The sequence below is a fragment of the Chelmon rostratus genome, chromosome 4 (assembly GCF_017976325.1).
Source record: "Chelmon rostratus isolate fCheRos1 chromosome 4, fCheRos1.pri, whole genome shotgun sequence".
Taxonomy (NCBI): domain Eukaryota; kingdom Metazoa; phylum Chordata; class Actinopteri; order Chaetodontiformes; family Chaetodontidae; genus Chelmon; species Chelmon rostratus.
The window spans coordinates 16,146,908-16,164,099 of record NC_055661.1 but is presented as its reverse complement, the minus strand read 5'-3'; the positions used below and the strand labels follow the sequence as shown (position 1 = coordinate 16,164,099).

Below are 17,192 nucleotides of genomic sequence, written 5' to 3'. Positions count from 1 at the left end.
TAAAAACATGGAGTGAATTAACCATCTTTACTAGTTTATGTATATTTTATTGCAAGGTAAACGCAGAAACAGCAACAACCTAATCTTTGTTCCATATCATTGATTATTTGCTGTATGAGCTGTTTTAAGAAAGGGTGATATGATACCTTCAGACATTTAATTGTACCATTTCATATCTGTTGGTGTATTTGACCATTATGTGCAATTTTGGCAATATTGTTTCATGATAGATATCAATATCATGATATAAAATTACATTCTGATAGATTGTGAAGTGTTTTTTGTGCAATTGGAGGCAAAATCTTAATTGCAACTAGATACAGCTACATTATGAAGCATTTATTAAATGTTGATATAATGTTTATTAATACTGAATAAGGGGACTTGAAGTGTTTCCCATACAACCAAATGCAACTGGAATTGTTTTTTATGTGCATATAAGTGTCAATGAATGTGTCAAGTCAGCTTGATGACATGCACTGGCTTGCAGCAGGTTCAGTAAAACAAATAAATAAACAAAAATAAAGCCAAGAAAAGTACTTGTGGGCATTCCAGGTTTGTCTGGGGCTCACCTGAGTCAGTTGCTGTGTTCTGAGCCCACTCCATCAATTAAACTTTAACTTCCACTTACAGCACTCGCATGAAAATGCCTGTCAGTCATCAGAGATGTGACTGTGTTGGCGACTTATTTTCATGTAATCCAGCTTCGGCTGAAACAGAATTCAATCTCCTCTTGTCTCTCCTCTGTCACAACAGCCCAGACACAACCAGCACAACTCTAAGCGCATTTTGCCTCCACTATGTATGCAAGATCATAGTGGAGGATATTTGATAGGAAGGCCTGACTAGTGCTCTTTTAATGTAGGGTTTTCCTCACATCCCTGTCTTTGTCCACAGAGAGAGATTTGTAAATGAATCCTGTTGGTTTCCTGCACTTGTTTCACCTTCAAAAACATTGTGTTATCGATTATTTGGATCCATACTCAGATTTTTGTCGGCCGTCTTCTCAAATCACACCCCAGACACCTCCGCCTCGTCTTTTCTTTAATTCCTTCTTTACTTCTTTTGTCAAGTTTGATGTCGTCAGTGTTGCCCCTCCGCCCTCTCAGGATGAACTCTGTGCTCGATGCAGCAGCGCTGCTACACAGTGTTGTTTTACCCTGGCAGACAATTATCTCTGAGACACCTGAACAGAGAGAGCTGCTCTTCACGACAATTTGCCCCAACCCTTAAATCAGTCCACGCTGCCCGTCACCCATGAAATGACACACACACTTGTCTATGTGCAAACACACAAAATCACCTTGACACACACAGGTAACCCTAAAGCGTTTTCTATCTTTTCATTTCTCTTGTATTTATTCAGTTAAAACTGTGTGCAGTAAAGTTCATCTCCCACACACACACACACACACACACACACACACACACACACTGCTTCAATCACTGTCACAAGCCTGAGGAAAAACCTCTCAATCAGCCCAACAGCAGATGACAGTATCTACGATAAACCACCCATTAAAAGCTGAGCATATGCACCGCCTTTGTCTCTGTTTACCTCTCCTCACGAGTCTTCAGAATCTTTTTATTGACAAACCACACCTTGAAGACCTTGGAGGTTTTTAAACGCGGTTAGAAAAGGTCATGACATTCAGAAATGGCATTCTCTTTGGGGAAATGGCTTGGATGTCTGGCCGTTAAATAAGGTTAGTTCTATCGGCTCGATTTCTGAGCTGTTTGGTGTCTTCGGTCTTGACGGTCCCACGTTACGACCAAAGGCTCTCGGCGCAAGTTGTAGTGGTGTTACCATGTGCGATACACTCCCCTAGAGGCTAATAAAGAGTGCAGCACACACATACTGTATATAAGCACTCACATGCTGACTGTGTTCCCATTTTTTGGTGGTGGCGGTGGTGTGTGTGCGCATGTATGTGCGCATTAGTGGTGGCTGGCTGGGGGGAGAGGGGGTTGTTGCTGACAGTTAATGATACACTTCCTCATGCACACACACAAGCACTTTTATGCATCCTGCACAGCTCACCGCTATCTCAGTCCCCCACTCTCCTCCTCAGTTCTCCTCATGCAACGGAGGAATTGAAATGAAAGTGCTTAAGTGTAAAGCCTCGAAGGCCCCAAACAGAAACCATTAACCCTTTAGTGGTCCCCTGGCCTTGCAGCTGATGAGTTATTCAAGGCTTTTGACAAGGATCCACCCTCTTTACATTCACTAATGATGAAGAAAAGGTCAGTGAACACGCTGAGAGATGCCTTTGGCAAAATAATCTCCGGGCTCAATACACCAAGGCTGTATCGGCCTCTGAAGTGATAAACGCCCCTTTTTTTTATCCAAGTCCCCCCTCCTGCTGAATTACTGTATCGTGTTTGAAACAATCAATGGGCTGAGCTACTCACCAGCCAGAGTCCTGTCACCATTGACACTGGTAATTAGCACTGAAGAATCCCAGGCGCTTTTGTCTGAGCTTCTGTAAGGAAACGAGCGGATTAGACCATTTTGCTTTACATTTGTTATTCCTAATGCCATCTTGCATGGGGAGATCTCAGTGATGGTGGGTGGCTCCCAGTGGGCCTCCAGCCACAGATCTGCATCCCAACATCAAACAGCAAAAAAATGACTGGAAAGGAGCTCATTGCCTTTCAACGGAGGGATATTCCCTACATCTGTGTGTTCAGTTTCGTTACTTTTGTATGTCTGCCACTAAATTAGATTTTAATAGTCTGTAATTTGCTGTGTGTTGATATTTGACTTACTGATATGGGTTTGGAGATGACGACCAGCCCCCTTCTTTGTTCCAGATCAGTCCAAACCCTGATTTAGTCTGAACCAGACAAAAGGGGACTGATAAACAACCCAGGAATATACTTAACCATCTAGCTATATATATTTCTGTTGAGAAGAAAAACGTGTAATTTTTGATGAATGAACTCCAGATGTTAATTGTGTGTTTAAACAGCGACTCTGGTTATATTCTATATTTTATTTGGCATGAAAACACCAAACCAACAACAAGACGATAACTAACTAAGTTTTACCTGTTTCTATAACCTGATGTAGCTTATTCCTCTGTACTATAGAACTCCATTGTTGTCTAAAAACTATTAAAGATGCATAAATGAGCCAAACCGTTGCACTGCGTGACATGTTCCTTCATTACAATGAGCATGTTGAGTCAATCAAACGTACACTGCTGCTGTAAAGACTCATTAGAGCACCAAATGTGTTTACTCCTTTTTGAGTACCATTTTATAAAAACTGCAGTGCCCAGCCGGAGAAATGATTCAACCTTTTTCAAAAATGAAATTGTATATTTGTGTATTTCTATATTTTCATCTTCAGTAGAAACTAGTGGGCTTGGGGCAGAGTGCCAGAGACAGGCAGGGGAAATCAGAAAGGATTGAGAGACGGACCAACACATTGTTGGTTTTAGTCTATTCCTGGGATTTGTTGACAGTAACAATAACTTTGAAGGTCACCAGCCATCTCCTTTATTTCTAGGCATTTATACTCGAGAGAATTAACATTTGAAGACTTGTAGAGATGCTGTGCAGTGTGTGTGTTGTAGGCTCCAGATTGACTAATTATGTTTTCAAGGTGAAAAATTATATATTTTATGTAATTACAGTGTACATGTAGCTGAACACTCATGAATCACACAAGGAGAGCGGGTTGAAATTGATGGTTATTTGTTGCCTTTCACAATCTGTGGTTGAACTCTTGCTGTGGGTTTTAGCAAGTCTGCAAATAATTCTCGGAAAGTTTTTTAAAGAGCATGATTGTTTTGACATATTTTTAGCTTATGCAGAAATGATTTATTTCAGCATGCTGTATGGGTTGCTCGGTTGGATTACAGCCTCATTTGGAACTAGCATTTTAACAGCGCAAGTAGTTTTGTTGAGAAAGTGAAGATTCAATTAATCTTGGTTCAATTTTTCCTCACACATTATACAGGACAAGTGAACATTGATAAAGAAGCTCAGTAATAGGATTCTGGGCCTTGTTAGCCAATAAAACAGCATTTTTAAAATTGCTGGTGGAACTTTGATCATTATTTTCTAGACAGATGGCATTAGCCCTTTTTATATGGCTACTTTGTGACCCTTTACATTCTTCCATAATTGCCTTTAATGGTATGAATGCGATATAATTGAACTGACATTTGCCGTGCTCACATCCACTGTGACGAGAGCAGTGAGTCCACTTGATGATGAATACTGTATGTTAATGCAAATCCATCTGCTCTGTTTTCAGCGACAAAGAGAGATGTGTGTGTTTTACCAAATGTACTGTATTGATATTTGCTGCTCCTGGTACCCAGCTGAGTTGAACCAGGGGTCAATCCACCGGTCCAATTTGTCGGTAAACGCAGACTTATTCCCCTCAGTGATTCCAGTCAATAATGTTTGACCTCATGTGAAAAACAGGAACACAAAGGCTGAGAGAGTGGTACTCACATACTTGGGAGCTGCAGTCGCCAACTGAAGTCCCACATCAAAGGGAAAGAGCATGTGTCACCATCGTCGGTTCTGGTATTTATGCAGCCAGGAAAGTTGCATATTGATAGTGTCAGTGAGGCAGAGAGGATAAGCCTACAGAGGGAAGGCTAAAGTGGATTTGGAGTGGGGAGGGGGAGATGTGTGGAGGAGCAGATAAGAGTTAAGGGCTTTTTTTTAGGATCTGACACATTTCAGCGAGAGGTGATATTGTCTGCCTTTTATTCATACAACTATAACATCTAGTCGATCCACAGACACAAGTCAGCACTTCAAAATAGTTGTCTAAAGCCTGGAACGCTATCAAATTGTATGTGCGTCACACTTAACTTTCAAATGCACCCATTGTTTTTATTTGGCAGCATTTTGTAGTGCATCAAACCACCTTGACTTGTCTAGTCTTAAAGTGTTTTGATTTTCTGAAGTTTTCAAAGAAGCAGCCAGGCCTGCACAGCTAAGCTTAGCCACATTTAGAAGGGTACTGCCCAAGCACTGTGGTTAAAAGGAAGCTAGTTAAGTGCAATTTTCAGATATTCCCATTTTATGATATTAGGGAATATTGTACTTCGTACTCCAATCCATTTATTTAACAGCTTTAGTTCCTAGTTACTTTTCAGATGAAGATTTTTTATAAAAAAGTTTGTTTCTAAAATGCTACTCCCAACATGTTTGTCTTAACTGTCTGTTTCCGGCCCTCTGTTTTGGGTGTCTGAAAGCTATCGTCATTAGTTATATCATAGAAGAATATTGTAGATATAAAACATATGATCATCGCATAAATGAATGAACTCCCAAATAGTACTGTAGATTAAACTTACATTAAGAAATTCTTGCCAAAAATACTTACATACTTTAATTTCAGTAAGATTTTGATTGGTAGACTTTTAGTTCTCCTGAATAAGTTATACTCTGTGGTATTGATACTTTTACTTAGCTAAAGGATCTGAATTTTTCTGAGTAATAATAAAAATGATAATGATAAGTTCTATCTTTATCACTTTTCATGTAACTTGTGGACTGTTTACATGCAGAAAACCTCATCTTTCACCACTGCCATGTACGCTGTATTCCAGTAAGATGTATCCTATGTGTTTCTGCAGTGAGTCCACATAAATGTCATGGAAAGAGCATCAATGTGACACACGTCAGATTCACTTTTAATTTCTGCCTTAAATACACTCTCCTGATTTACTGCATCTGACATCAGTGACTTACTTTTTAGCCTTTTTAGTGCAGCCCATCTCCACGACAGCAGACGGAGGCTATTAAGAATTAATTAACAGCAGCACAATTAGTTTTCTAGTTTCAGAAGAAAAAGGGATTTCTCATTCCAGACTGTAATCTCCCAAAGCTACATGTGTCAAGAGGGTCATTTATGTAGCACTAGCGCATCATTTTGTGCTTTCTTTTTATTGTCCACGAAGCTGCAGCAGACATGGTGACAGGAGATGATGGTTGTGAATGTTTATATCCATTTCTGAGACCTTGAACTGTTAAATACTTAACATATCCCTCAGTGTGTGAATTAATAAGGAACATATTCACACTCACAGACCGGACTGAGTTTGGTACTGTTTGTGTGTGTGTGTGTGTGTGTGTGTGTGTGTGTGTGTGTGTGTGTGTGTATATGAGAGGCAGTGCCTGTTCTGTCTCAAGCTGCTGTATAAAATACCCCTCTGAATCAATGGTGCTCACTTCAGGACGCTATAGCTTTTATCTGAACCTCCCGCAGGCTGTCGGCAACAAGGTGGGGAGTAGAGACTGGAGTGCATTCACTGCCTCGGGTTCTGTCTTGCCGTAATAAAGGAATATTTCATGTGTGACACTCACACAGCCTATGGGCGTACACCATCTAAAGCAGACTTTGAGCTAGCAATAATTAACGTAAACATATGGTGTGTGCCTCCATTGAATTGTGCCTCTCCTCCACTCAGCCTCAAGTCTTATGCAGCGCTTCAGCTAGAAACAATCCACTGCACATGCTAATCACTTGGCAATTGATTTGGCCCTTTTTGGTCCAACAATTTCTGTAAACCACCGAATTGATCTGAGAGAAATCAATTAACAGCTCAGGGTAGGTAAATATGAGCAAAAAATATGGATTGCTCTGCATACAGTATGACCATCTGAGCAAATTCTGGCTGCTGCTCGTGTGCTTTTGCAGAGATGCTCAGCATGAGCAAATTCCAGTCAGGTTCAACTAGCCCCAGGTGAACTGTGATAACCAGGCAGTCTGCAGTGATAAAGTTATCTTATATCCATCAAGAAGAAAATGCACTTAACCCTCCACATTCATGCCTGCTGTGTTATCAGCACCATAATGGAAATTGATAAAAGAGAGCTGTCTTATCATAATCCTACATACATAACAGCGGGGAATTGCTATTTTAGGAGGCTACGGGGCAAAGAGATGGGTGGAATGGAGAGGGCAGGAAGAGAGGCTTGCCTCCTGGTTGGAGATCAGATGTTATCGGGCTGTATTGATGGAGCAGCTCATGGAGATGCAAGTAGCGTCGGTTCGTCGTCAACATTCCTCATAACCGGCCAGATTGTCGCTGTCATCACAGGGGTGCAGTAGCCAAGCAGCAGCTGACTCAGCGAAATCCTTGGGCCTGCAGCAGAAATAAAACCCTGATAAGCATTAAAGAGCGAGGGAGGGACAGGGGGGCATGGGGAATTATTCGAGATAGTGGGAGTGAGAGTCCCAAATATGAGAGGGAGATTATTGTAGAGACAGTGAGAGAGGGAGAGAAAAGAAAAGTGGGGCTGCATGAACTTGCTACATGCTGACACCATTTGTTTGCGTCCCTGTGCATTTTATTAAGCCTTTAACATTAAACAGATTTAGCGGGAGCAGCCAAAGTCATGGAGTAATTATGCTTTTGGAAATGCCGTGATTAAAAACGCTGAAAGTATCAATCCACACTGCACCGCTTTTTTGTTGTTGTTGTTTATTCCCAGAATGCGCTGATGTGGATTTACCCTCTAAATTTAAAAAAGGGGAGAAAAAACCCTACAAGGGAAAATTCATAAAACATTTTAAAAATGGAGATTTATCCATCAGGCGTGCATATAAAGTACATCATTTGCAAGCTCACTGATTTCCTGCATAAAGCATGTCCTTGAATTGATAGGTGCAATAAACATACGTGCAGGTCACTCTGAATTTTGGATCCTCTCGAATGCCAGACTCATAACTTCACTATTCAGTTCTAATAAAACGAACACACGCACGAGAAGGAGGAGGGCTGCGAAAGTGAGACGTTGATCAATAATGAAAAGGAACAGTATCTGTGTGGAGAACGCCGGAACTGTCTCCTCTGTCGGGATTTCTTCCCCCAGCTCACACTGTGCTGAGGGCTCTCTTATGTGTCCAGATACCCCACAGAGGCGTTGATTAAGTCAAGCTGAAGGCCAAAGCCTGCCTGCGATCGAGAGCCCCCAACTCACTCAGTAAGCTATCAGGTGACCCGTCTCTCGCTCTCATTCACTCTCCAGCTAGATACTGATGCTGAGAGGAGCTATTAGGGACTAGGCTCCAACCCCAAAAAGCATTCTGCTGGGTGTTGATAACCGACAGGTACCAGGATGTGGAGGGAGGGAGGGGTGGGGTGAGGATATGGCTGTACTGGGAAGCGGAGGAGGGTAAATGATCTCTGAAGGCCATCTTATTAATGGAGGCTTTTCATTACTAGCACTAATGCAAACGATTGGTGGGGCTAATGAGCTCGAAGGTCCGTGTGAATGAGGGCTCTGTGGAGCCGAAGTGTATGATGATCATAGCGGGAGACGAAGGTGATGAGTTTTGAACATCGTATCTGGTCGTGATGAACACTTTGCTTGTGCAAGAACAAGAGGAATGGAGGGAGAAATGGATGAATGAGCTGATGGGTCGGCAAGTCAATTGTGCGCCGACTCAATATGGCAGGCTCCTACAGGCGAGAGGGTACAAGATGAATGATGGAGGGGACGAGTGTATTTCACTGTCAGTGGACTGAAGTGAGGCAAAGCATGGAGAATGTCTTCATCGCCTTCTATGAAGTGTTTGCACGCTCTCGATGCGCAGGCACTTAAAAGACGACGAAGCCCGGCACATTCTTTGAAGGCACGGCATCCCCTCATCAAATGTCATGATGTCGCATGATATTCCATTCAACTCTTAAACGAACACCAGCGCAGTGCCCCAAAAACCCTGCTTTTAGCGTGTGCTGTACTGTGTTAAAGACACCCGTGGTGGTTGCTATGAGCCTTGCATGTAGGGGGATTTAGCCCGATTTACAGCATGGTGTGTACAGGATCAGTTCTGGCTCAGGAGTGTCTCATGTGGGCTCCCTCAGGGGAGTGGCGGGGGGAGGACCAGAGGCCACTGATTGATGGTCAAGGACACTGAACCCCTCCCCCACCCCCCTGCTCAGAAGAGCCCATCTCTGAAGCTGTGTCCTCGGGGGGATTGGGATGCTGCCTGGCTGGCTGCCGTCTGTGCGCCGCTCGTGACAGCCTGCTTGGAGAATACAACAAACTCAAGGGATGAATCATTTGCTAAACGGCGAATGGATTGGAGACTCAATCCAACACAAAAACATGGGAGATTTTCTTCTGTTCATCTTGCCGCCTTACATTTTCACATGTGCGTTTTGGAACGTGTGACACTTAATGCAAACACAGGATTGAGGATTTCTGAATGGATTTGCACAAACCTGACAAAGCCAGCATGTGTGACAGTTAAAGGGCTGAGAAGAGGATGGGAAAGGAGCTCACACTATTATTTAATGAATGATGATGTTGCAGTGAATTACAGCGCAGTGCATAACACTTGAGATGGTACTCAACACAAACCCCACATTGAGTGTCACTGCTACATATTTCAGTATGATTCATTATCTGTGTCAACAGTGACTGAGGTTCAGGGCCTTAGCATTTGTTGTGCATATGATATGTGGGTGACAAAACTGCTGTCGATGGAGATTTGGGAGTGAAGGGGAGGGAAGTAGGACGAGAGAGAGAGCGCGAGTGAGGCTCATACTCCCAGCACACTATTTAAAGCTGATGGCTTCGGTCCAGAATCAGAGGAGAGAACCAGGGATTGTTATTTTCATACAACTCTTGCTAGAGCTGGGGAGGCTCTAGTTTTTCATTTCAATTTGGTTGCAAAACAGTAATTGAAGCGTATCGCTTTCATCTCCACTTATCTCCTCCGCTCCTCTCCCTTTGGAACGCTGCTTGTCTTCCCAGCGTTTGCGCATCTTGACACTGTTGGTTTCTCTATGATATATTGTCTGGGATTCTGGTACTTCATTGTAGCTCTGTGCTGATGTACATGGCAATTAAATTCAAACCCCAAAGAGGTAGAGCTCAGTCATACACCACCACCCCACTCGTCTTCCTCTCTCTCCTGTCCGCTGCTACTGCAGCCTCGCTCTCACACCCCTTTCAATCACTGTCTTTTTCTCCCAGCTCGCTCTGCCTTTGATTCCCCCTTCTTCTCCCCCGTATCTGTCTTTCTTTTGCACTCGCTTTTTGTCTGTGTCTGTCTCTTTCCCCCTCTATTCCCTTCATGTTAATAAGCAAAGTAATGGTGTTGCAGGCAGTTCCTGGTTGGGGAGTTAATTAAAATGGCAAGTTACAACCCACACAGTCAAAACAATGGAGGCCCCTGCTTTTCGCAGTGACACAGGGAGATATTAAACAAGCCCAAAATCAAACACTGTAAGGAGGCAGGAGCCCAGTAATACTGACTATCACCCACCCTCACTTAACACCTCCCCTCCTGAAGTACTGAGGGGTTTATTGTTACGCTCTCCGGCCCAGTCAACATTAGTCATAGCAGAGATCCAGTAATTACCTTGTGAGCTCCCTGAACTGCTGCATGAAAAGCAGTTGTGTACAAGATATTAATGTGATTACCGCAGCATTTACTGAGCCAGAAATTACACTGACACTGATCAGATGAGAAACTGAAGAAGGGAAATAGTGACATCTGCCTATTCCCCACCCACCGCCACAAACACACACGCACATATGCACACACACACACACACACACAGCCAAATGATTTTGCTAGCGTGGCTAGCACAATGCAGCGCACTCAGGCTCCAGCAGCAGTGGGCCGGCTGAGCAGGACAGGAGCTGTTGCTATGGTTACCATTTCTCAGCTCGCTCTCACAGCCCAGGAAAACTGTGTCATTATCCTGTACTTTGGATAGGAGGAGAGAGAGAGAGAGAAAGAGAGGAGGGATACAAAGAGAGGGGATGAGGTAGAAGGGGGAAACAAAGAAGAAAGAACAGGGGGGCCTCAGTTCACGCAGGTCAGCCATGCATCTAACACACACATCATCAACATTTGCAACCATTTGTGCTCCTCTATTCACTGCTTTACCTTTTTTCTCCCTGTTTCCATCTGTCAGCTGGGCTATAGTTTTCACTCTAATAGGTAAACAACTTCAGTGCCGACAAATAATGCTTGAAAATATCCGGTAAAAGCACTGCTGTGTCAGGTGATAATGGGAAGTGTCTTTTTCTCTCTCTGCCTGGCATCTCCTCTTAAAATTGTCACCAGCGAGCTATTATGTTGGTAAAAAAGATCAATCTCTGCGCCATTGTATTTATTTTAACACACAAACAGCCATATGCCACTCTAATGACAACCAGCTCTGGTTCTTATTGAATAAATACACGGTCCACGATAACAACAGCGCAGAGGGACCACAATCCTCCTCTCTAACAATCCGAGTCGTTTCCAAACCCAGAAACACACGAAGAAATGTACTGAGGTGCACGAATGCTTGTGTGTACAGTATGTGTCGTGATGCAGCTGTTCACTTTGCTCCGTGTGTTTGTGCAACGTGAGGTCCACATCATAGGAGTTACATTGTGAACTAATTACATGGCCGTGTAAATAGAGGCACCCTGCTGATATGGGCTGTGCACCACATGATTTCCCCTGACAGAGCAGAGGCTGTTTGCACTGCCTTGCTGTGCTGTGTGTGTGAGCGAGAGAGTGTATATGTGTGTGTGCAGGCATGTAGGTGACCTGTACATGCAGGTATATGTGTGTGTGTGTGTATGTGTGTGTGTGGGCGTGTGTGCTGAGGGAGAACATGTTTTGTAACCTGTTAGGTGTGCGTTATTGAGCTACAAGCTAAAAGAGTGTGTCTGTGTTGAGGAGGCAGCTAGGTAGCTCCTTCAAATGAAAGGCTGCCCTCTCCCTCTCCGCCCGCCTGACGCAGCTCTCCAGAGAGACCAGTTCATATTACTGTGGCTGTCTGCTGGTCAGAGAAACACAAACAGCACAAAACAAAGGCGCCTGCGAGAGGAAGGTGAAAAAAGATCTGATGCAGCCCTCATCTATTCTCCTCTTCTCCACTGACGACTTTTTTTGAAATACTAATATGAAAGAGGGAGTCAGTGTTTTGGCACCCAGCTAGAACCGTCCATTTAATGCTACTTTATATTTCGACTCTTTTCTCTCTCCACTGTATTTTTACTGTTACTTACTCTTCCAGTTACTTTTCAGATTAAAGGCTGCACACCTATCCAGGTGTTTTCAATTACTGAGGATGATTAGACCCCTTGCAGCACAGGATAGTGAGAGAGCTGTCAATCAAGCCTCAGAGCCCGTTCTGAGAGGAAATCTAATCAGGCAACACCTGCGTCGGTGCACTGAGTGTGTGTGCAGGAGCTTGAAGGTTTTAAGCTTATGAAATTCAATGCATTGTTGAAGGTTAAACCAATGGTTCCCAGTCTTCTTGTGATTCATTACAAAAAGTTGTGTCTATTTGGATCTCCTTTTCATTTTAGATGTTTATGAGTTCATGAAGTTCAGCCAAAGACTGATTTCCCCTCCAAACGTCTCTGAGGCTTTTATTTAAATAAATGGCCGAAGGTAAACCTGTACTTACTGTTTAGTTTTTTTCCTCTTCTTTCCAACCTCATTGCCACCTACTGTGTTTATATAATTTAATCTAAACTTGCATCTATATTTAATGATTCTCACTCATTTATCTCATTTTATTCATGTTTTTTATCTGACTGTAATTGTTTGCTCTATAAAGAAATTTACTTCTTTTTTTACTTCTTATCTTGTGACCATTTGGAGGGGCCTGACCCCCAGGTTGGGAACCACTTCACTAAACTTCACTAAACCAACTAACTGCATAAAAAGTAGTTCAAACTAGCTCCACCTTAACCAGCTACGACAGAAACAATCAGTATTAATAATGAATAATCTCATTTATGACAGTATGTCAGTCACAGGAGCTGGTAGTAGGTCTTTGCTTGCAAGGGTTTTAAACACAATGGAGAAGTTTTTCTTTGATGGTGCTTTTATAAGTTCAAGATATGAGAACTTCTTCCACCACTACTCAGAAAATAGAGTTAGAGCAGAGTTGTGAAGTTTGAGTTTCTCTTACAAATGGAGAAACCACCTCAATACAGCAGCAGTGGTACGGTAATTGCCGTTTTTACAGTCTCATTTGGAAGCACCATACTAAGCTGGCTGCGGGTTTTCAAATGGTGGGTGCTGCTGAGTGAAAGTGCAATCACAACTAATCAGAGCCTCTCTTGTTTCCTTGCCCACAGCGCCCAACACTGCACCCTATGGGAGCACAGGAAGCGCGTACGTCCCGCTGGCCTGCCGATACCTGGTCCTGGCTCTCTCCTCCTTCATCAGCGTGTACTAGCAGAGGCCAGCCCAGACACAATGACTGTCGAGAGCATTTATGAATCCTTTTTGACATTGCTGATGGCTGGAATCCAATCTGGTACAGTTTGTTGAAAAGCCGTAAGGGGAATATAATCCGCGTTACTTTGTGTGGGGATCTTTTTCTTTTTCTTTGCTTTTTGGTGAAACTTCCTGTCATGTAAATACTATGATGTTTTTTTATTATTATTATTATTTCCTCTCTTCTTTTCTGATTGATCGACCACATTGTGAATCAGTGCTCAGCCCCAGCCCCAGCCCCACTCCACTCCACCTCCACCTCATGTCACAACCCCCCCAAAGTTCCCAAATGAGCTACCTTCATGCGTCTTTCTCTGGGAGGCGATGGTGCAAAATTTTCATCCGTTTTTGTACATGGCTAAAAAGACGCAATTGTGCCAATCTCTCAGTACACAGAATTAAGATACCAATGTTTTATTGAATGTATTATGGGTTGTTGAACAAAGGAAAGACATTTAGATTCCTCACAATACAAATTCAGATTATGGAGTGTGCTTAAAAAATAGTGAAAAAAAAATGGAAAAAAAAACAAAAGAAGAAAAAAGGCAGGGCTTTTTCAGGACCTGTATTGTCATGATTACTCAATAGATGGATGAACAGTGTTGAAGGTGTGCTTTGTTGTATTCTGAAATGGGTCCTTCAGTTACTATGCCTGCCTAACAGATCTGATCAGGCAGCCGTCAAAGTAGCAAAGTATACTGTATTGTATCTTTATATTTTAATATAGTGTAGGCTTTTGTTTTAAAGTGGGACCAGCTTTTATCATTCGACCAAGAACATTAACACAGTTCATGACTTTGTACAGTATGAAGGGAGGAACATTGCTGCCCTATGTTTACATTTTTCTTGAAAATATAAATGCGACAGTATATACGCCATACTTTTTTCTTTTTCTTTTTGTTTTTTTTTTTCAGTGAGACCACATACGTGAATGTTCATACAAACTGTTGCATTTGGGAAGAAAAAGCAGAGTTTAACTGTCTTAAGCTTTTCTCTTAAAGATGCAGTTCTTTGAAGGATGCCGCTTCCAGTGGGCGTCTGAGTGGAGGGTTTTGTCTCTGAATTTGCTGTGCACCTACTGATCATCGACTGGTTGAAAACCCACAGCTGCACAGTGTAGGTCGCTTGAAGTTTTTGGCTTCAGCCTTCGGCGTGATACTTAAATAATGGATTCTGGGAAAGCAGCATTCTGCAGCACGGTATTTTATTCCTCTTTTTTCTTTACAGATAATTCAATACTTAAATATATGACAGTCTCTCTTACACTGAATATACTGTATCTACTTCATTGTACCAGTTAATGAATAAAGGAAACCCAGCAAGCCAGAGGCAGTGTAACTTCAGATATCTGGCAAATAGAACAAAAAAGTACAATACTGAAACCTGCCCTTAATTATGAGCAACAGAACACGAAATGAAGCTTATAAGCATGCTCATCACTACAAACATAGCCTAAAGTGCTAACAGCTCCTCCACGATGAGTGTCCATTTTATTTAAAAAAAACCCGAACAGTGTCCACAGGGCCGGCGAACGTCCAGCAGAGCTGCGAATAAATTAAACCATGAGGTCGTTTAATTGGAGGCAATGTGGCTTTTTGTTCTCTGAAATCAATCATATCAAGGCTCAAAAACAATGTTATCGTAAGGGTTTACTTTTTGGACAAGACTGTCATGGCATATCCATCCTCAAGTATCTTCAATCCATGGTGTAAACAGAGACACTGTACTGTAATGCCTTAATAGTACCATAGACATTAAATGAACCTCCTTTAAAAGGACACTTCCAGAAGCTCTCGATGAGACACATCTCATTTGTTTGACATATTACTGCTTATTGAACGTTCATAAACCTATAGCTCACTTTCTAATTAGGCATTATATTCAGTGAAAACAAACGATTCTCAACTTACGGCTCTCACAGGTATTTTCAAGGAAGCCAGATGCATCTGATAAAAATGCAGTATTTGTCGTGCAGGTTAACATGTTTGCGGGCCTTGTTTTGGATTTGGATTGTGTTATATTTTGCCCGCGATCGAGGGGCTAACAGTACCCGAGTTCACACAGTATTTTCACACGAACTTGTAACTGCAAACCTATAGAGAAATAGCCATCGCAGTTAAAAGACTTAAAGCACAAACACTGTTATTACTTTTACGTTTTGTGATTTGTTTTAAGGTCTGCTAAACATTTTGTTTCTTTTATTGTTTGTACTGAAGTTGTTACCAGCTTGTTTTACAAATTATGAAAATACTGCACCATATGATCTTGTTTAAATGTTAAGGTATAATGAAAATGCGTCAGAAGTATATTTATTCTCTTCCTTTATGAAAACAATGTATAAAAAATAGATTTGAAACATGTAAAACTGGATATGTGACATTTATTTGAATGAGGCACAGTATGGCATAGTTTATAATGTTGTCGGGTTCATTTAGATGCCATAACTGTTGTTGATTTTTTGTCAGACAAGTACATTAAAAATAACAATGTTTGCAATCAAATTACCTACTTTTTGAAAGCGAGAGGGTGTGAACCAATATAACAGTATTATAGAACAGAATCAATGTGTGTATATTTGGAGAAAATAGGAAACCTTTTGATCTTTAGAGCCAGTGTGTAGTCATAGTTTTCACACACTTGCGTGTTTGACGATGTGCAGAGAGTATGGTTGTGCTGCATGTCAAAGTTAACCTGTGTTTTTGAGGTGGCCATTTTACAGATATTCATACTTTCTATGAATGGAAGCAGTTTTTTTCCAAACCTTTGGTTCTTGAATCTGGTCTAAAAATACATACCTCCTACAGACCACCAGGCTATGTTTGTTTTTGATTTCTTTTAATCAACTTTGCTGATAAACTAAAACAACTGCTATTCAGAGTCATGATGATTATTGTGGCACATTGGTGACAGTCTGGAGTTATGTTGGTTGCTTGTCTAGGCAGTTAAGACCATGCTAGTATTCCATATGAAATGTACTGGATGTTGATTATTTTGAATAATGGTATTAACAAGTCCCTTTTATCGAATCACTATTATTTGCAATAAAAGTCTTCATGTTACAATATAAACCCATATCTGAGTTAATGAGCGCTCAAAGGGGTTGTCAGTATCACTGGGACAGGTTTTGAGCACCATTACGACAATGTTTTCCTTAAAATGTTCCGTCGCTACTTTCTCTCTGCACCCAATCAACCCAAAATTTAACAAGGATTACGTGTCTGATTAGCCAGTCTTACGCTGGCGCACATCCAGCACCAGCTAAAGCTAGCAGATAGTGAATAATCAATCTCAGAACCCATCGGCTATCATCTGATTTAGCCTCTGGGAACAATTTAAGGGCTTCTGGCCAGCAGAAGTCCAGGTAATGGTCAAGACTTCCTCTCCCATTCGCTGATCATTGTTTACAGAACAACTTGACTTCAGATCATGTTCATTGAAAACAGCCAATAAAAAGCTGATGCTGATGGGTTCCGAGGTTGCATTTCAGCTAAGGTGTTCCACGTCTTTCCTCTCCACATGGCCTGTTTACCTGCATGCCTCAAACGTGATTAGTCATAATCCTCGGCTCTACAAGCAGAAGCAGAACACTTCTGATACCGAAATCTGGTCCCTTGCCTACAGATTCTGCATTCATGTTCAGATATCAAGGCTCAAAACTGCTCCTCAGTCCATGAAATTACGCAACGTAAACTAAAATTAGCTACCATTTAAGATAAAAGCTAACATAAACTCACAATTGGCTCAGTGAACAATTATTCCCGTTTTTATGTAGTGATTGCAATAATGAAAAGTAATTTTAGGTATCAAAGCAATGTAGCTACGTATTACCTCTAGTTGTGAGCTACAGATAGTTGATCTGTATTTTTTAGATACAGATTCATTATCAAGTTGTTTGAAGTTGACTTCAAGCAAAACACTGATTGAAATATAATAATCTAGTGGCTAGAGTTAATCCCTGGTGGAA

General features: G+C 41.8%; 1 protein-coding gene across 2 annotated transcripts in view; it reads left to right on the top strand.

Annotated features, from left to right (window-relative positions):
* The window catches only part of negr1 (neuronal growth regulator 1), a 135,571-nt gene extending 118,882 nt beyond the window's left edge, over window positions 1–16,689 (top strand). For both annotated transcript variants that reach the window (XM_041934965.1, XM_041934964.1), the window contains one exon: window positions 13,087–16,689. In XM_041934965.1, coding sequence (XP_041790899.1) covers window positions 13,087–13,187 — 101 coding nt within the window. In that variant the 3' untranslated portion in view covers window positions 13,188–16,689. The remainder of the gene's footprint in view (window positions 1–13,086) is intronic.
* The last annotated feature ends 503 nt before the right edge of the window (window positions 16,690–17,192 follow it).